At 36.5% G+C, this 21,027-nt stretch overlaps 1 protein-coding gene across 8 annotated transcripts in view; it reads left to right on the top strand.

Moving 5' to 3' along the window:
* RGS7 (regulator of G protein signaling 7) overlaps positions 1 to 21,027 on the top strand; it is a 257,025-nt gene that overhangs the window by 188,152 nt on the left and 47,846 nt on the right. For all 8 annotated transcript variants that reach the window (XM_066178862.1, XM_066178861.1, XM_066178857.1 and 5 more), the window contains 3 exons: positions 9,299 to 9,363; positions 11,381 to 11,457; positions 11,602 to 11,683. In XM_066178862.1, the coding sequence (XP_066034959.1) occupies positions 9,299 to 9,363; positions 11,381 to 11,457; positions 11,602 to 11,683 (224 nt within the window). The remainder of the gene's footprint in view (positions 1 to 9,298; positions 9,364 to 11,380; positions 11,458 to 11,601; positions 11,684 to 21,027) is intronic.

Raw genomic sequence — 21,027 nt, 5'->3', positions numbered from 1 at the left:
GTTAATGTCTTCTCTAAAACAAAATTTGATTTATATGACCTTGTAATAACAAATATTTGCCTTAAAATATTTTTTCCATAGAAAGTATAACTGAAAAAGACATACAAACAGAATCTTCCAATATGTCAAAAAACCACAGACACATTCAAATAATAAAGCTGTAGTGCACTGCTACGTCGTTGTGGCAAAAAGAAGGCTTGTATTAATTTAATTTAAATCAAAATGGAAAATAACCTTTTGACTGTAATTTCCAAAATATTGACTATGATCATTCTGAGGTTACTGAGAAACTGCTAGTTTTCATAAAGTGCTGAAAATCTCCCTCTTTTTTCTTGAAAATCGTGCTTTAAGTGTTGTCAAGAGAGATTCCTCAAATTGCAAATAATTTTTACAAAAGCAAGTCCTTAAGTTCCATCTGTTGAAGTCCTGTTTTAGTGCCATATGTCTTGGACTCCACCCAGGCAGGACATGTTGTTCTTTGTAGAATCGCATTGGTTTTAGTGAATTGTGTTAGTGAAAATAAGTAGTAATAATAACTACTGTTATTAAGGCCAGTGTAGTTCAAATAACTTTTTCCTATGAGATAAGTTATGTTCTTGAATTATGATTAGATTTTGTGACAAATAGAATTGGCTCTCAATTCAGAAAAACTGGCACTTGAAATGAACACAGCTAGTGGCTGAGCATGTGACCTGCTCGTAATTATCTAATCTTTTCTTACAGGTATAATTTTGTAACTGACTTTTTTTTTTTTTTTTGGCATATTATAAACAGGTCATGTCATTAAGAAGTAGGTAAATAGGGAGGCTAATTAAGACAATTGCATCCCAGAAAGGAGAAACATAATGCCACGTATGAAATTGTTATTCCATGTGAATTTGGTCTCAGTTCTAATGCAACCTGTCAGGTTCTCTTGGAGGTTTAGTGGCTCACAGCTGTTGTAAATTTGAGGCATTTAGTCCACACTGTCCTCTTTTTCGAGCAAGTAAAAAATAGGAAATGTTAGGGGAAAATTCCATTCACAATAAAATAGCAATTATTTGCCTTTCTTTTTTATTCCTTAGGCTTAATTTAATATATTTATGAAAATGTATAAGAATTTCAGACATACAAAATAAGAAGAATTAGTAATTTTTACTCATTTTCTCTAGTGAACTTTTGCTGATAGACTCAAAAGTATCTGTGACATAACAGAGTTTTTCTTACAGTTAAATGCATATTAAAAAAAAAGAAATCTGCTCAAAGGAGAGAAAGAATGAAATTTAGAAAGTGCACAGTCACTTACACTCTTAAGGAGGTTTGGACCTACTAGGAGACAAAAAGTCAACTGTGTATATATAGTTGCAACAGGATATTTGAGCATTGTAAATTTTTTTGTGTGCATTCCTCTCAAATGAGTTAAAAAAGGAGGAGGACTGCAGAATGATGATAAGTTATAGAGAACACAGTAAATAACTGATAATGCAACATGAATTAAGGAGCACTTGACCATATGATCTCCAAATGATGTTAAATGAGACTCTTTTTTCTCTATATTCAAAGCAAACTCTTAAATTCTGTTGCTGAGAAGAAGGACAAGTTTTGAAAGTTTAACATATTTTCCGTAGTCTTTCAGGTAAAGTCATGTATTACAAAGGCAATTTCTTAGGAAATTAGAGCAATCGTGGGGGTTGGGGTAAGTCTTAATTACTTTTTCTCTTTAAAAATGTAAGATACTTGTCTCGATAAATTCTGCAGTTCTTTAGATAGCCAATTAAATTGTTACAGTAAAAAGAAGTAGCCATCTATTTTTGGTGTGTCAAAGCTGTTTCATTTGTTGTTCTCCAGCATTTTTAAGAAAGTACAAGTTATTCCTTATTAAATTTACCTGATAATCAGCTAACAAGTCAGTCTGAACAACACTTTCTTCCTAATGATATTTTCTTATCGCTTAAAAGTAAACTGACAGAGTCCTCTCCATGTTCTGTCTCTGCTGCTGTTCTGAACATGAGCCATTTCCCCTGGTTCATTTCCCTTTTCTCCCCCAAACCCACAGTAATGCTAAAAAGTACATAGTGCACAAAAAGTAACTGCAGTCATGTATCATGTTTTTCTCATACTGCAAAATTTCATATAATTTTCTCTTCAGAGTCTCTTGCCTACTTATTTTACATGCTTAGCTTCAAATTCCTCTATGAAAATTTGAGTAGTCCAGGAATTTTCTCTCTCATTTGTCTTTGTGTACCCTTTACCATAGAGTGACTGTTTGGAAGAAGAACTGTGTGGAGTATGCAGTATATATTTTCTTTGCCCAAATGCACAGGAAGGATTTCTCTGGCAACAGCTTACTAGTAAGCAATTTGTATTTGAGAAATAGTGAGAAATACCCGTATTTCTTACCTGAACTCTCCTGGAACACTTCATGTTCTCTGCATCTCTGAAAATCAACCTATAACTATGAGTCAATAGCTTGGGGCAAAACTGGTAGCAGAGAAGCATTTTTGATACAAATTGTCATATATGTATGTATGTGTATATATATATGTATGTATGTACATATATATGCATGTATGTATATATATGTATGTTTATATATTTATAAATTTCTTAATTTACAAAGAAGTGTGAATAGTTTCTGGAAAGCTCTGCCATTCTATAATCTCAAGTCTTGATTCTCAGTTTCCATTTTTTCAACAGCGAATGTCAGAATATGTCAGCAATGTCTCCTGCAAGCAATTCTTTAAAATCCTTAATACAGATCCCTCTGTTAAGGACCCATCTCTCAAAATTTTATGGATTTCTAAGTGTAGTAAGGAACAAGAACTTTCCTACCAGAACTCAAGAAACATAGTAAACTGTTTCTAAGACTGGGTTGTGACTCCTTAAGGGAGTGACTTGCCTTTAGGAAGCTATGTAGACAGACTATATTGACAAAGATCTTGGTGACAGGACTAAGTGAGAAGTACAGTCTACCAAGAATCACAGCCTCTCAAGAAAAATGTGACTGGTGTCAGTGCTTGCTCTGCATAACATTTGATCTGGGTGGGACCAAATCAAATGAGCTTTGGGAAAGACACTTAGATTAGCAGATAAGTAGAAGTGGTGACCTACAGTTTTTTTTCCCACTCTGAATTCATATACCATTATATTTCTCTGCAGAGATACATTATGCACTCATTAGAAGCTATCTCTGTCATATAAATGATGACATGAAAGTCTCGTGTTAACAAGAACGGCCTGAATTTTGTTCTGATCCTTGCTAATTCTGACATTGACAAATCACTGCAATGAAGGCTCTGTAACCAGGAGGCATTTCCTGATAATCCTCATCTCACCACTTCGGAGTTTTGTGCTTACCTGAATTATTCTTTCCATAAAAGTGTAACTTATTCCTATAATATGAGGAGCATGGAAAATGTGTTTGGCCAATGCATGTGTATGCACACATGAGAAAGGTATCTGATTCAAATACATGTTTCTGCAGTACCATTTTAAGAGCATTGATAATCTGCATCTAGGTGCCCTATAAATAAAAATAAAATATCTTATCAGAATTCCAATATTCTTTACTTGGAATTTTCTGAATTGCTTTCAAGTTGCTATGTTGAGTAAACTATGCAGGTTTCATTGAATATTATGAGTTGGAAGGGAATCACAGAGATCACTGAAGTCCAGCTCCTGGCCTTGCACAGGACAGCCCAGGAATCACACCATGTGCCTGACTATTCTTCAAACACTGCTTGAACTCTAACAGTCTTGATGCTGTGACCACTTCCCTGCGGAGCCTGTTCCAGTACCTACCAACCCTCTGGGTGAAGAACCTTTTCCTGATATCCAACCTAAACCTCCCCTGACACAACTTCAGGCCTTGTCACTGGTCACTACAGACAGGAGATCTGTGCCTGCCTCTCCTCTTCCCCTGACAATTAAGCTGTAGACTGCAATGAGGTCTCCCTCAATGAGGGACCTCAGCTCTTCCTCATATGGCTTCCCCTCATCCCATCACCATGAGTGACCCAGATTAGAAAGGTGTGGAGGAGTGCTCTACTTTGCATGTCTTTTCCTGCCCCATTGTCCCTGGAGCTGTAGGCTTTCTGACTCTCTGAAAATATAACCATAATGGCAAATTGAAAGCATTATGATAATACCAAGAAGCATGAAATGATTCAATGGATGTAATTTTAAATTGTATTGACAATTGGATATTCTTTGTGTGATCCTGTTCACGTTCATGTAGCTTGGGTTATCTTTCTCCCATACCTGTTTTTGTCAGCCTGCAGGATTTTCCAAGGCCATCATCATCTGGGGCACTTCTGTATGTTGAACATGAATTTGCCTTTTTCTAATTCTTGATCTCTTTGGTAGTTTGAAATTTGGTTTCTTTCTTGCCCTTTGTTCATGTAAGAAAGTCCTTTGGTTGTGTAAATCTATAATCAAATTGCTTTCCTGAAGTGTTATAAGAGCAGGATCAAAAAGTAAAGAGTCAAGAAGGGGAGAAGTGTTTCATAAGTTAAGGTCTTGATGATTTGGCAGTTTAATAAACCTGATCATGGTCGTCCTTCTAACTTAATGTTATAAGCATTTACTTAAGGGTGTGGTTCTTTTAGAGATACACAGGGCTCTGTGGTGACCCATTTTTAAGACTAAATGACACTCAGTCGCTGTTGCTAAGGGCAATTTTTTTTCTATTGACTAAGAGCAGAGCTCTTAGATGGTATGAAATAGCCCTAGAAATCCCGTAGCTTAAATAAAAGAGTTCATTTCATGCTTTGTATCCTGCAGTCATGTTTTACGCCGATTGTCCTGTAATTCTCTGTCTGAAGCAGGCACTTGCATACAGAGGGACAACTGTCTACCCACAGGGCACTTTGAAACCCTTAGACCTTGCAGAACTTGCTATTTTCTTTGCCTCTTTAGATCCAGACTAGGCTTATGCATACTGACTCTGAAAACAGGATTTTGACTCAGGGAGTACATAAATTTGACATGGCTTTAGTGGAGACAGTGAGTGTTCACTGAAAGCACGCTCACTATCTGGGGTGAATCAAGCTGTGGCATCACTGGCACATGGAAGGAATTTGTGTACATGGTGGTGTGGAGGGTGTGTGGGTGCCATAGTCTGTGGTCTTCAGAGGCCCAGTTGAATTTCCATTGAGTTGTGCTGTGGCCTTTGCTCCACTGTGGCAAAAGGGAAGATTTAGCCCCTGTTTGGCAACAAGATAAAACTCCCCAGTATTGGTTTTGGGTGAAAGTTGTGGGTTTGGCTTTTTGTGGGTTTTTTTTGAGTAAGTGTGTATAATATAATGTGTACTCAGTCCAGTTTCTTGAGTCTAGAATGAAACCTGTCATGATCTCTATGATCTTGTCTAAAGAAAAAAATCTGTGGAGGTTTCTTAGGAGCTTTCAAGTGCAAGTGAACAGTCAAGAATAAGAAACATGTAGCTAACCATGAAAAAGTTTTTTTTGGGTGTAAGAGTTTAAAAACTTGCAAGAGGGAAAATACAGGCATCCTCTCTATGCAACTCTGGTTTTGTAGTCTCACTTGAAACTCTCAGATTACCCACATTTTGTGGATCCCTGCACAGAATTTTCAAGAGCTAGTAGACCGTATTTACTGCACAGCTACTGAAATGTATTTCAATATTGGTTTGTTATTCAAATACCCATTTATGAACATAACTGACCATCTTTCATTATGAAACGTTACAAATTAATATGGCCTTTAAAATTACTGGCAAATCTGTTCTCTCATGGTAATCAGTCACTTCTAAAGCACAAGCTATAGCATCTAATATATAATTCTCTTTAGCAGAAGCAATTATGTTGATTGCAAAATCCATCAGAATACACTGGCTCTAAAAATATGAGTGTATAAGGCAGTCCATATTTAGCAAATTGAGGTTATTAACCAGACCCTGTTCCTTGCATATCATTCATCCCCATGGTGAGCATTTTTCAGCACCCTTGTCAGGGAGTGGCAAGCAAGGGAAGGTAGGCAAGAACTGAGATTGGCAACAGTGCAGGCAGGAGCAAGGTAACTGCATGGGTAGGCTGCAGGGCCGGTTAGAGATTTATCTACAGCACAGCTCAAGCCTGTTAATACACAAAGCTCTGTCTAGCAGCTAGGCTTGAGCACAATTCCTGAGCACAGGCATCAGTGGAGCCCCTAGATGGGCTCCTTGGTGGAATTACAGCTCCTTGGTGTACTGAGGGCCCTGACCAAGACCTTTGTAGGATAGATAAATAGACAACTATATACAGAAATAGAGAGCTTTAATTGGAGATCCTTCCTGCAGGCTGTACTTCCTGTGAAACTGTAAAAACACTGTCAACACATGGAATTGGAAAAACAGACACAGTAATTCACTGAAATTCTGGGAGATCCTGACTCGTCTTTGACAGGGAAATTGACTAACATGCTCAAAGTCCAACTACTGGACAAGTACAGTTACTTCATGTGCAATTTGTTGCAGAACAGTAGTGGTGACTGTGAAAGGTGGGGGTATCCATATTTCAAATCTCATTGTCCTAAAAGTCAGAAGAACAAAACCACATTACTGTATATCTTCAAATGATCTGGCTGAAAATGAGGGTGATTTTCACATTCTTGCTTTCCAACGTGCTACTGAATTTTTTACAGATAAGCCAAATAATATGATAGAGAGAGTGTAAACCGGTGACCACAAATTCCTAAGTTGCCGCCAGCTTTGCATGGCAGTACAGTTAGCTCTTAGACAGAGGCTCAGACATGCACTTTTATAAGGATGTAATTGTTAGCTCATAGCAATAGCAGTAAATTGAGTCAGAGTAGGAATGTCCTCCAGCACTGTTTTCTTCTACACTAGTGGATATGCTGTACTTTTTACAGTAATAATTCTTCCTTGGGTGTATTCTACATAATTCACAGTGGCACACAGAAACATTTCTGACATAAGAAGTCCGAGCCATAGTTGTTATAACCATTAGGCTTCTCTGAAGGGGAAGGGATCTGGATATTCCAGTTAAAAAAAAAAAAAAAGGATCTGAGGGATGAGTATGATTTTTTGAGTCTTGGCCAAGTTATGCTCATAATGAAAACCAAACATCTTTGTATGGACTCTTTACTATGGATTGGGAGCAAAGAGGGTCATTAAAAGAACCCTTCAGGGAAAATAACTGCAGTAGAGTTACACAGTGAAGACAGAGTATTAAATTAATAATGTGTCAAGCTAATTCATCTCCTGGTGACCTGGTGGTTGTTTCTCCAGTGTTGAAATCTCTGTTATCTGAAGATACTTTTTTGATGAAACCTATCCTGACAGAAAGATGAGCAGTCAGCTACCTCTGAAACAAGAATTTTTGTAGGAGGTAGCAGGAAATATAATCCCAAAATTTGCCCACAATGGGACTCAAGGAAGAGCTAAACTGACTAAAAGTGCCTGTACTGGGACTATTAGAATGTGGTTTAAAAGTCTTGATCAAGCACGGAACATTTTTGTTTCTGTTCAGGTGGTATTAAATTGGTAGACAGATTTTGACCCCTGGAATTCTCAGAACTGTCTACACACTTATATAAAGTGTGTATTTTATTGCTAGCATTTACAGGGCGTTTAAGAATATTTTTTTCTTTTTCAATGAAATAACCAATTTTCAAGGAACAGAGGAAAATGCTTCACTGTAAAAGAAGCTAAATGACAAAGACCATCTCTATCCTCAAGAATCTCTTACCAGTGTACTGATTGTGAGTGCAACCTAGGTGCAAAAGGTCCAAAATTCAACCCCTTATCTTTTTGTGACAATTCAGCACGGATGTCAATGCATTAGTGTAAATGTATAATAATATTACAATGCATGAAAGCTATAGAAACTATCTGTCTGCTGTGTGTGGCGTGGATATGTATCTGTCTTTGTAGATTTTTTAGACACAGAAACTGCGTTGGAACCAGAGGATATATGGCAGGGAATAGAGAAAGAGACTGTGGCTTCTTATGAGAGTGGAAAGTGAAATATTATGAAAGAAAATAGACCAAATAACACACAAAAAAAAAAGAGGAGTAGAAGAAAAGATTAAAATTGTATTAAAATACAACTTCATTTTACATCAAGTAACACTTGTAATTGCAGGTAGAAGTGCTTGTAATCAATTTGACTAAAAGAACATTCATTGGAGTGGGTTTGCATGCATTTGCAGGTGTCTCCTCAGGAATAAATGTTTCCATGGAATCTTAAATTGTATTTGGGTTGACTACCTTAATACTCAAAGGTATATCTAAAATGAGCACCTCCTTCTTCCTAGTTAGGAAGAATTAAGTTCCTCTGTGAAGTTATTTCCCAGAGAGGTTTTGCTCCTGTAGTAGCCCAGCTGGCAGTCAGGGCACAGGAACATTCCTAAGCACAACCAGTAACTGTGGGCTGTTTTTGCTAGGTGCAGAGATAACAGATAAGTTAAGGTTTTATTACCTACACTGATCAACAGATTCATCCATCTCAGATGAGCAGTGCTCTGAAGTAATGAAGTAGGTAAATATTGCACAATTAGGAATTGTGCTGCACTCATTGCCTCACTAGTGGGAGAAGCTGTAAAATATTCAGCTTGTTTGGAAAGTTTTTTGCTGCTAAATAAAGGCTATTGAAAATGTACTTCAGCATTTTATTACCAAAGATTCTTCTCTGTCTGAATAAAGTGGAGGAAGGACAGGTCTTCTGAAGGATTTTTTGATTTAGAAAATAAATGAAAGAATTTTTTTTCTCATATGTAATAGATGATACTTTTTTCCCCCATTTTTTTGGTCTCACATTATTTTCTTGTCTAAGTATTGGTTATAGCAGACTAATCTGTATGAGACATGCATTTTATCTGGAATTATGTTTTAGCTAAAATCCTCTTAGGTTGAAAGTTTGTGTTTCCTAAATATAGAGTAAAAATAAAATCATGTATTCATGTTCTTAAAGACCTGTTTGACTAATACATCAGCAGCTCCTGCTAAAACTCTTATGCATTATGATTTATACACACACAGTTGAAAAACGTCTTTGCCATTTTTCTTTAATGTGCTAATTCCCTGGCCATTAAAAAACCCTGACCTCAAGTGCTTCATGAATTTTGCACATGATGTCTGTTGCATAAAGCAGATTTTATTATTATTTAATGAACCTCTGTATCTGATCCATCATTTCAGTTACAATACTGGTAGCATTGATCCCATATTTAAAGCTTTCTAGAACAAAGGGAGAAATCAAGCAAAAAAAGCTAGCTTTAAACCAGACATGAAGCTTTTATTTCTGATCTGCTGTGTTTCTGAGATAGTAGCAAATTCTGTGTTATTTTATTCTGTTCCAGCTGTTTACCTCTGCAAGCGGACAATGCAAAACAAAGCAAGGCTAGAACTAGCAGACTATGAAGCTGTAAGTACCTGGCAAAAAGTAAATTTCTCTGCTGGACCTAATGAGCCCATGAAATAATGTTAAGCATGAGAACTATGGGCATTATATGTGAAAATCTTTTAGTTATTCAGTTCTTCCATCTTGTGGGTCTAACACTGCTCCGTAGTCTTAAATGGTGTTTGAGAGATGATAGTGAAGACTAACTGGACAAATGTTGAGATTACAGTCCATCCCTAATCTTACTCTGCTCAGATCCCCATGCCAGGATCACAAATATCTTCACAAATCCCAGCTACACCATGAGTGTTTGGAAGCAGCTGTTCTCTTCAGAATTTAAGGTTTGAACGAAGGATCCCTGACAACATTTCCAAAAGCTCTTGATAGATGTAGAAATGTAAATCTCATTTTTTCTAAGTGATGCTGACACTTGAGCCTTTTCCCATCAGCTAGATGAGAGGCAAAGAGGGGCAGACTAGAGGCATTCCTACTCCCTGATAGTTGTGCTGTGCCTCGGGCAAGGTAAGATAATTGGGGCCAGGAAGAGCCTGAAAAAGAGGGAGTTGGATTAGCTGATGAGGATGGCATTCAATAAGGAGAGGCATGTCTTGAATTCCAACTCTACCCTCGAGAAGTTCCTGAATTTTTCATCAGCATGTCAACATAAAATTCACAAATAGCCCTGTCTCTGTGCTGAAAGCTGTCCAGCTGTGCTGCTGTGACCTGCTAGCAGGATAGTCCGCCAGATACTCAACACACCAGATACTCCAGCCACAGCACCATGCTGACACTCTATTGCTTCTTCTGGCACAAGCTTGTTTTTCAGTGTCCTACACTGTGGGGTATGAGTAATTTTAAACTCACACGCCTTAGAAAACTCCCCTTCATTGTACAGTCCTTGGGAGCCTTTTCTGGTATTGACAAGGTCTCTTGAAAGTCTGCTCTTTCTGTAATCTTCATTTTCGGTAAGTATGGCACAGAGATATATTTGCAATGCATAGAAATATAGTAAAAACAACACATTTTTTTGTTAAGAAGCCTGCACACTGCTGCTGTTTAAGCTGGGAAGAGATTTAAAAAGCTCTGTTGGAGGCAGTGAAAATGTTCCATCAAAAATGGAAGAAAGAATTTTGCAATGATTTTATAAATTTTCTTCCTGTTATTATTAGTAGGCTGTAGAATAAATACATTTCCTGTACAGTATTGAAGAACATTAGTCTGCATTTTTAAAAATGAGAATAGCTGTGGAGGTTTGGCTGTACTACCAAAAATGGCAGCCAGCATTGTTCAGGGGAAACCATTTGCATAGATGACTGATGAGGAATTGTCATGTGGATCATCCGGTATGGAGATAACTGCTGTTATCTTTCATTATTACATACTTTCAAAACAATGACGTGTAGCCCTGGTTTCGTGCCTGAGACATTTTGGTTTTCTGAAATTCTTTTCCCAAATAATTTTCTGTAAACAAGAAAAGTGTTTTTGTAACTCTACTATGTTATTCATTCCCTTTCCTAGGAGGGACTTCTTCTTGATGTCCCTCTAGTCTGACCAATGTGAGTTAAGAAGTTTGCCTTTGTGTTATCAATCAAATTGGTCTGTGTAAAAAAGTATATAAGGCAGACACATCCCAAAAAAAGAGAATAGTTTTCAGTGTTCTAAAGCTTGGAGTCTGTGTTGTTGTGGTGTAAAACAGCATCAAAGGATGTTTTTTTGTACTATTTTGAAATTGCTAAGATAGCACACAGTATATAAAAATGTTTCAGAAATCTCATGTTCTGCTGAAGGATGCATCTACCCTTTTTATCAGAGTTTCAAAACTAAAATAGTCGAGGCATTCAAAAGTATTCCATCTTGTTTGGTGTCAAGAAAAAAACTTTTTATCAGATAAGGAAGGTCCATTTGTACTGACACAAATATCATGACTTGAATTACATCTTGCTAAGGGTGAGGGGAGGAGAGGAGGGAAAGATAAAGCCAGAAGCTATCAAAGAGTAAACAACTTGCAACCTAACCCACTAAAATTGTAATGTATTTTCAGGAGAGTTTGGCCAGGCTACAGCGAGCTTTTGCTCGGAAGTGGGAGTTTATTTTTATGCAAGCTGAAGCACAAGCAAAGTAAGTTCCTTTGGAGATGAGCAGGGTTTTTTTGCATGCTTTTTGATAGGGGGGTGGGGGAGGAAAGTGAATGGACACGTTTTATGTTTAAAATTACTGCTGTCCTCAACACTGTTTCTTTTAAATATCCTATGACATTGACAGGGTTGACAAGAAGAGAGACAAGATAGAGAGGAAGATTCTTGACAGTCAGGAGCGAGCGTTTTGGGATGTGCACCGTCCAGTGGTGAGTGCTAGTGGGGCTGCTGGATCTGTGAGCAGGGCTGCTGGTAAATGTCAGCTTCTGTGGAGCTTTGGGGTAGCCTGGGGAAAGTAAAAGAGCAGTAGGGTGAGGGTTTGGGGCTTGCTTCCCTCCTTTCAGGATCTAGAGTTTATATGAGTCTGATATTTTTGACTTCAGATGTGAGTGGATCCAGTTCATGATTTTTAGTGAGTAGATGTGTTGTGCCTGGTTTCTTGAATCAGAAGGTACCTGTCTTTGACTATTATTGTCTCAAAGGTTTCCTGGGGTATGAGTCACACAACCTAAATTATCGGCATAACTAAAAATATCCTTAAATAAGTCTGACTATTTTTCTTTTTTAGTCTGCTTTTTTGCTTGCTAAGCCTTTTAACTTCATCCTAGTTATGTTTCCAAGCTATTTTTGATTTGCATAAAGGTTAGATATTGGCTTTGAGCTGTGGGAGTCACACACTCTGTAAACAAGATTTGTTTGAGTTCTTTGTCAAAGTCCATCTGAAACAAAACTTTAAAAAAGAAATTTTCTTACATACTCAACTGTATTTGAGTGCTAAAATTGTGAAAAGGAATGTCAATTGTTACAATAATTCCAATTAAACTGTACATATTTTTTGCTTTACTACAGAGCAATGTTGGTTTCCCTTGACTACAGTTAAGCTTTCCTTTTCTGTTTATGCAATTTTTGGTATCATTACCAGTGAAATCATATATGAACTGTATCTTTTGCTCTGACACTGGGGCAAACTACTTTTGTGGGGGAAGTAAAATTAGGTAATGACATGTATGGAAGAGTAGAATGCAATGAGAAAGTTTAAATAAAAAAATAATAAACTTGAAGATGGTCAGCTTACATTTGTGACTGTGGAATGGAAGTGATCATAGAAGAAATGGATTTTTAGGTAGGATTTTGAATGTCAGGTAGCAAAAATAACTTGATGTGAAAGATTCCAACCACAGGAAATAGATACAAAAAGACTGGGACATTATTGTCTAATCACTGACATAAAACAAGGAAGAAGAACAGAAAGCAATTTTCCATCTGATGTAGATTGGAGCTATATAGGGAATGAACACAAAGTATATGTGGACCTGAGACCTGTGAAGGAGCAGAGAGCTTTTATATTTGCTGCAGAAATGGATCTAAAGGTTTTGAATCTGAGAATGTTATTTTCAGGTTTGGAAGAGGTGAATTGTTGAACCTTCAAGGGAGTAAAAGGGACCAGGACAAGAGGAAATTGAATCTGATTAAGAGCTTTGGCTGGACTGTGGATAAATCTGCCTGGGCCAGCAGATGTTTTTAATCTGGCTGTAAACATACCTATGAAATATCAGAGGCCAAGGACTGGCTTACAGTCAGCAATGCAGGCTCCTGGCTTTAGAAGATATAAATAGATGAATGAAGAGGTTCATACTTTGGCTACACTGCTCCTCTCAAGAGCCATTGAAATAATATTTTTGAAAACACCATTATGAATTTACTGTCACAGTAAAAGCCAGAAGCTTCTTTTGAAAAGAACAAAAGATAAACCACAAACAGACTGAAAAGAGGAGGGTGATACTAGAGCTAATTACAATTTGTAATGTATTTTCAAACCCCCAAAGGCCTCCCAAAAACTTACAGAAATGCTGCTGCAACACCAGAGAGCTAAATTTTTTAAACAGTTTTTTAAGGTAATGTTTAGATGAGAGTCTGTGTATAGTACTTATTTTTATTTACAGTGTTTCACCTTTTGCTAAAAGTTCAGAGGCTAGTGGCAGTGACAACATAATTTGAAATCCACTCCAATGTAATTTTTTTTTTCTGAAAATGAGTTTTGAGGATCAAATGTTTCATTATTTTTGTTTGTTTGTTTGGTTGATAATAAATATTTTTTCAGGGAATTCTTGCAGGTCTTCTGGTCCTTAGTTAGTTTATTGCTTTATTTGTTACCTACCCAGCTACAGTACTGATACAGAAGATTCACATGTAAAAAATAAACTATAAATATTAAATTTGCATTGTATTTCAACTTTAAGTTGATGAAAGGAGCAGTAGAGGGAAGCAAGCCATTGTTCCTAAAGGACAGTGCAGCAGTGCCTTACAGGAATTGGAGACATGAGAACAGCTGTATGGCAGTGGGGTCAGGAGAATGGTGATGCAGAAAAAGAGGATGATGAGGTATCAGAAACAGATCACTGTGACTCACAGGTTTAAAATAAAGGAAATGAACCAAGGTAGACATGTAAAGAGGATTTGCCTCAAAAACACCGTTGTTTCATAGCTCCTGAGTTGAAGGCAACCCTCAGGTGATTACAGAAGTTCAAGAAGATTTATGTCACAGTCTGAGGGACAGACAAATTCTTGAAGGTCATTATGACTGTTACTTTTGATTGGCTGGCCTAAAATATTTTTCTATGTCTTCAGACTGAGATGATGCTCGGAGATGAGCCAGAGGAATTGGGTTTGGAAAGTTTTATTCAAATAATCATCTATTCCACAATTTTCTTCTGAGAGACAGTTAAGAGAACGGCGTTGTTGTCTCACTGTTTAGTTTCCATTCCAGTATTTATTTAATTGCCGTTCCCCTGTGGGGGTGTTTTGGGGTTTTTTTTTTGGGGGGGAGAGGGAGAATGGGGGTTGTTATGTGTATTTCAGGGTATGTGGAATGCAGTCTTGGTCATTTCTGTAAATCCCAATTTCTGCTTTATGTAAAAAGATCTTAGCTTCATGTAAGATCTTAGATCTTATGTAAAAAGAGTATGGCTGAGCTTCAGCTGTAGAGAACTGCAGCCTGCAGAGACGTTCCCAAACATGTTTTAATTTTACCAGTTCAGATACTAGCCTTAGTAAAACCAGGGAAATTTGTGTCAGGGAGAGCTGTATAAACTCTGTTGCAATCCTAAGCATCAGGCCTAGGATAAAGTCCATGCTATTACTTCTAAGGTAAAACCAGTATCTGGCATAGGTCTAAGATTAGTATTATTCACATGCAGTGATGGAGTTCTCTTTTTGATGGCAAAGTAAACATACCTTAAAAATCTTTCCCTTCTTTTCACCTGCCTAGAAAGTGTATTATTTTCACAATTTTAAAACTTCTATTGATAACAGACTGTGGAAATTAGCAAAACTTGGTTAGGAGGATTAAGGTGTTAGTCAAAAACAATAACTAATCAAGCTAAACTGGGGAAGTGAGTTACTTCCAGGAGAAAGAAATCGAGAAGCTGCTTTTGTTCAGAAAGAAATCTTATGCTGCTTGTTAGTCTTTGAAAGAGAACTTTGTTTTGGCTTTCTTGAATTATTATCTCTTTTTAAACCCCATAATCTTACATTTTTTAAAAAGGGACAAATAGGTACTAAAGCAGTAAATCCTCTAAAACATTTTCAAACCCACACTAAATACAGTCAGAGCAAAGTAGCTGTGGCTTGCTGTAAAATTAACTCTTTTAGGTAATAAGCAAGATGGCTGATGTCTTGCTGCTACAGAGTATTCACTTTTCTTCCTGAGTTATACATTCATGCAATAAAAAAGCCTTTTGGATACTTGCTGAGATTCAGATTAATTCAGAAGATAATGGGGGAAATCATCCTTTTCTTTTGAAAGTCACCTGTATACTTTGTAACTGTAAAAAATTGAAAAAGCATTTCATTTTCTCCAGTGCCTCTCTGACCTTTGCCATCAGTCCATGTTGGTTGTATTAGAGTCACATTTAGCAGGTTTCTGTGCAGTTGTTTTTAAAATGAAGATAGGAAATGCGCATCAGATGTGCTAGAAAACAGCATTGACATGTGTCCCTCTCCAAAGTTCAAACACTGGTGATGGTTTAGTCATAGTGTGATTTGGTAAAGCATGAGCATGAGTCAAAGTGTGAGCCAGTTCTTCCATTCTGCCAGTTATAACTTGGGCAAACCCTATCCACGGGACTTTTATTCCCATTGCTTTTACCAGTTTGCTGGATTATGGTGATTAATTTGGTTCTTTGGGAAAAAAATTGGTATAGAATATTGGTAAAGGTCAGACCTGATGACCTTCAAAGTCTATTCCAACCTGACGACTCTATGATTTTATGAAAAACAACGGCAGTATTTGTGTCATTTGATACAGGACAGGAAAGTATCTGGAGTGAGTATGTCTAGTCAGGACAAGCAGTAATATTAAGAGCAAGGATGGGTTATAATAATTCCCTGTTGTCGTACAATTCAGAAATATGTATCATTTCTGGATTTGGGTGTCCCTTGCTGTTGTTTCCTAGCACTGAACAAAGAAAACAGTGTTCTTCAATTATTTAAAACTTTGTCACACATCCCACACCTTTTGCTTATCTCTCTTTTTATGAGACTCTATGTCCATTAATTTAATTTTCTCTGTTTATTTTTTTAATTGTATTTTATGCTGTCTGAAGATGACCCTTGACATCTGACCTGACAGGTAATTCCCAGGTGTTGAGGGCCAGGCAGTGAGTTCTTTTATACTTTAAGTATTATTTCATCCTGTCCTTCAAGAACAGCCTCAGAGACCTGTCAAAACAGTGAATTTACCTTGGATAAGATGGTGCACGCATGCCTGCATTTCACACTCAGTGCTAGACTTTTCTGGGCCAGTCACTTGTTTAGCCAGAGAACACTTCTCCCTGCTTTTTCATAATATTTTCAGAAAATTTTTAAACATCTTTAGAAAGCAAATGTGAATCAAGCTGTCCAACTTCTCTCTATATATACATATAATTTTCATGTCTTCTTTTGCACCTGTTTGACCATATATCCTTACAAGGGAGTTACCTTTACAGCAGACATGGAATGCAGCCAAACCAGGAATTGTCATTCTCAGATAATTTCCCTTCTGCTAATGAAACAAAGCCTTGTACAATGCTTAAATTTCAAAAAATGGTTATAATGAGTATGATCTATACTTGTGTGTAGTTGAGGCACATATTTATAAACCCTATAGCTGGCCTGCTAACTAAGACCTCTGTAGAAGACTTTGTACTCACCTCACATTGTTTAGCATTTTTATTTAGTCTATACTTGAGTGACAGTGGGGCAGATGGCGAAAAAAGAAGCAAAGATTCTTGCAACAGTGGAACAAAATGAATTTTTGGAAGTTAAAGTTGAGAGGTCACAAGCTGTGAAATAGTTAATTGATGAGGTGGTGGAAGGACACCAGGAAAAATGATATGAAAATATGGTTTTAAGTAAGACCCAGTTCTGTGTGAAACTAGGAAAGTAACCTGAAGAGGTAAATCTAAGGATTTTTTATAAGTGCAGTGTTTATACATTGATCTTTGTATCTGTGGGAATTAAATTTTCTGCTTTAATCCAAAGCATTTTGTCAAAGATCTTCTTATAAGTCAAAAGGCATATAATCAATTTCTAAATGTCACCTTTATTTGCCATCAACGTTTTCAGAGATGTGTTAGACTTTTCCGTTGCCACTTATTTTCAAGTGAATAACCTAAATTTCTTCTGTATGGAATCTGTAAACCAGCAGTCTCCTGCCTTTTGGGGTAAAAAAATTCTTGTGAAAGCAATAATGAATCTAACTATTTAGCACAACGGGCAACAAAACAGATACATTTTAAAAGTTTCCTTGTGCAATAGTGTTGCAGATACTGGAATCTTCACATATACAAAAATCATTTAAATACAGCCTTAAGTTAAATTAATACTACTGAAACTCCACTTGAATAAATACAAGGGGTCTAATTTCTGTGCAACCATTTCTGGTTCTGAAAACCAGTCACTACAAAACTGAAATGGTATATCATAAAGTAAAACTAATTAGAAATTAAATCAGCTTGCAAAAAGAATTAAGCATAGAACTTCAACACAGTAATATTTTCTTGGGTACCGCTTCTTGTTTAATTTCATATGACTTGTCTCAAGAATTAAATTTTAGCATCCTTTTCTTATGCATTTTGCATATTATGTAATCCTGTGACACACAGACTACTATTTAAAAAAAAAAAAAAAAAACAATGATCAAATCTTGTTCTCTTAAGGTGAAAGTTCAGCTTTTAACAACATCTGTCCTTAAACAACCAAGTATATGAGAACATAAGGATCACTGTTATGGTTCAACATGTTCTATCTCCTGTGGATACATTTTATGGTTTCATTTATTAGCATTATATTCCCTGAAAATTTCTCTGTGTCTCTCCTGTTTCAAACAGGTCTTCCATTTGCAGAGCAAGTGGAATTCCTTGTGTGTCTGGTACTACTCAGGGAACAGATCTGAACTCTAGTTTGAGACGACAAATAAGTATAAAGTGAAAATCGGTGCAGTGTAGGTTTCTTTATTTTGGAAAGATGCTAAAAATCTTTGAAATTGTAAGTGATCCTAAAGTCTATAGTAAGTGAGACTTCACATCTCTTAGTTTGAAAATCATCTGCGTTTTACCTTGCTGTAAACATAATTAAAGTTTGATCAAACTAATTGATCAAATGTCTCTCCCTTATCTGATGGTGTTTGAACCTCATTTGTCTTGTCCAAATAAGAGAAATAGCTCATAGTTGAATTTTATCCATTAATTGCACACCTTTCTGTATTTTGATTAGGTCCATTGCAGAACAACAGTGGAGCTACTGTTATTTTGGTAATAGTCAGTGATCCCCCAATCAATTCCTGAATAAAGGATGTATTGATTTTACTAACTGGTCCAGTGGCAAGTTTTCTGGCCTCCATGTGGAGCTCTCTACTGTATGTTTAACTTATACATAAATACAAAATGCATTATTTCTCCGTCAATATAGTTCAGTGTATGACACAGTAAGGTTTATTGCTCATTCATTTTAGTTTAAGAAGTAAGTCTGTAACTTTGTATTATTTATCTCTGTTCTTTAATGAGCCAAAATGAAATTAGCTATTGAGAACAAGTATTGGGCATTGAAATTCATTCTATGCTATCTGCATAATTCTCTACTAAAACCTTCAACAAAGAGAACATTTAATCCTAACAAAGTTTTTATTAACTCCTACGAATTAAGACAATCCCTTCATTTGAAGGAAGAAGTTCAATAAGATTTTACATTGAACATTCTGTGTCCTGAAATATCAGTCCAATAAACCAATAAGAGAAAATGAAAAGCTTTTATTTACTTAATTAAAAGCCAGTAGGTTATGCATTATTATCAGCTGATAGCTGGTTTTAGCAGTTAAGCTGTGTACAACTAATTTGTTTCCATTATCCTACTTGACTGTAGATCCCTATTTTTGGGTATATTTGCAGCATACTGACAGACTTTTGTATTGCATGCTTTAAAAATAAATTTGTATTAAGAAATATGAACAAATTTGAAGTTATTCTATGCAAGTCCAGTTCCAAGTTGTATTCACGTACTTCAGTGTCACATTGAATCCATTCATTGCAATTATTTACCCTATCCTGAGTTCCAAGAAAGATAGAAGCATAACACATACATGATGAAAAGACTGTAGATATTGAAAATATCTAATGAGTCAGTAGAACAAGCAGGTTTTAATAACTTTGCCCTGATTATCTAGCAAATTTATGAGGCCTCTAGAAATAAAATATGAATCATGCTTGCACAGAATCTATAATTGAGAACAATCTTGGGATTTGCTTCCTAAAATTGTGTATCATAGGTGGTAATTGAAAGATATATCTCTATTTCTGAGAGGAGGCAACTTCTAACGGACAAGAGTCTGCTAGGAAAAAGGAAAAGCTAGTAACAGTGAGCTAATTTTAGAAGTTTGGTCTGGAGCTGTAGAGAGGTGAAGCCTTGATAGGAGCTCTTTCCAAAGTAGTATCAAACTTACACATTTATTACAATTTACATTTGTGGTTGCCATGGCTGTTGGACTGTATTCTAAATATTGGTCTCTCTGTGTTTGCTTCTTATTGGAACTATAATGCAAGTGGCACCTCCACAAAAGCACCGTGATTTAACAGCAGGTGTTGGAATTCTAGTCACACTGCTTGTTTGCCAGTCATACGACTGAATCAAAAGGGCATGTTTTTAGATTGTTGTGCTAAAATTAAGTGTGCAAGAACTTGGAATTGGTACTACTACAAGTAGCATATAATATGATAATTTAGTATTTTATATTGCTATATATTTGTATGAAACTCTAAGTACTATAACATTATATCATACAACTATTAAGTGGCTAGACCCATCCAATTTAGTTTAGAGTTTTTAGTTATGGGATTATGCTGTGTATTGAAAAAATAAATCCATCGCTTGTGTCATAATACTTAGAATAATATTTTCCCTCTTTCTTCAGACATCTGCTGATTTACTGGGATCTTGTTACTAGAGGTGTTGTCAACTCCTAGTGCTCACACACTTGATTTTTCAGAGTTATTTTCACGGAACTGCTGAACCAAATAGAAATAGTAATTAAAACATAGACTTTCAGGGAGGATCATAAAGTTCGTAAGAGTGTTTCAGATTAGGTACACCTAGTTGATTGTAAATTAACCAAGGCCATGATTAGGTTCTGCAGTTTTACGTAGCAGTATCCTTTTCTAACCCAAAGGAGGTGGTTTCTGTAGCCCAGTCCCCGTGATCACCGGTTTGCCTTTGCTGCCTTGGGTGGTGTCACAGGGGCTGCTGGGATCTCCCCTAGCAGCACTACCAGTGCACAGCCCTACAGATTTGCAGGTTCTAGCAGCTATGGCTTCTGGGTTTATTTTTTTAATCACTTAGTTGAGGGTCATTGATCTCTTATTATAAAGTGAGCTACATTTTTAAAACGTGCATTTTCTGAATTTTTTATCTGGATTTGAAATTTTGCTGTCCTTTGACTGGACCTTAAGATAACAGCCAGTTTTCCAAATCCTGTTAAAAGACTGACCACTCATACTCAGTATGTTTGCAATGTTCCTCCGAGACTTTCTATTGTACTAGCAAAGTTTTTAATAGTGTAGCTCTTCCACTGGAAAAGGCTCTTTATTTGTTGACCCTGAAGTGTGTAAAATGAGGTAAAATCCCAGAATACAGTGATAATCATTACCTAAACCTCAACTTTTCCTTGTAAGCCTTAGTGGATTCTACACTCTCGAATAACTTCCATCTCAATGAAATGAAAAATTGGTGCAGTGCAGGAGAATGTAGCCTGTGTTTTTCTTTCTGAGAGCCTCAGTTTTAGCCATTACTGACAACTTACTCAATATAGGATTTTAATGTCTCCTTTGATGCTGGACTATGTATGAAGAAAACAATCTTTCCCACATTACCAAAGTCAAACTGGGTATTTTTCCAGCTAGTAACTCTGATTTTTTCCAGCTGAGTGGCACTCATTTTTTGTCCTTATTCCTTTATTTTGTAATCTTCCATTTCTTTTTTTATAATCTTCTCCCTTTGATTTTTAACTATACACTGTTCAGAT

This window comes from Chamaea fasciata, unplaced genomic scaffold (assembly GCF_029207755.1).
Source record: "Chamaea fasciata isolate MVZ Bird 193981 ecotype frontalis unplaced genomic scaffold, bChaFas1.0.hap1 SCAF_3, whole genome shotgun sequence".
Lineage (NCBI taxonomy): Eukaryota > Metazoa > Chordata > Aves > Passeriformes > Sylviidae > Chamaea > Chamaea fasciata.
The sequence above is the reverse complement of the archived record's forward strand: the minus strand, read 5'-3'. Positions and strand labels throughout refer to the sequence as shown.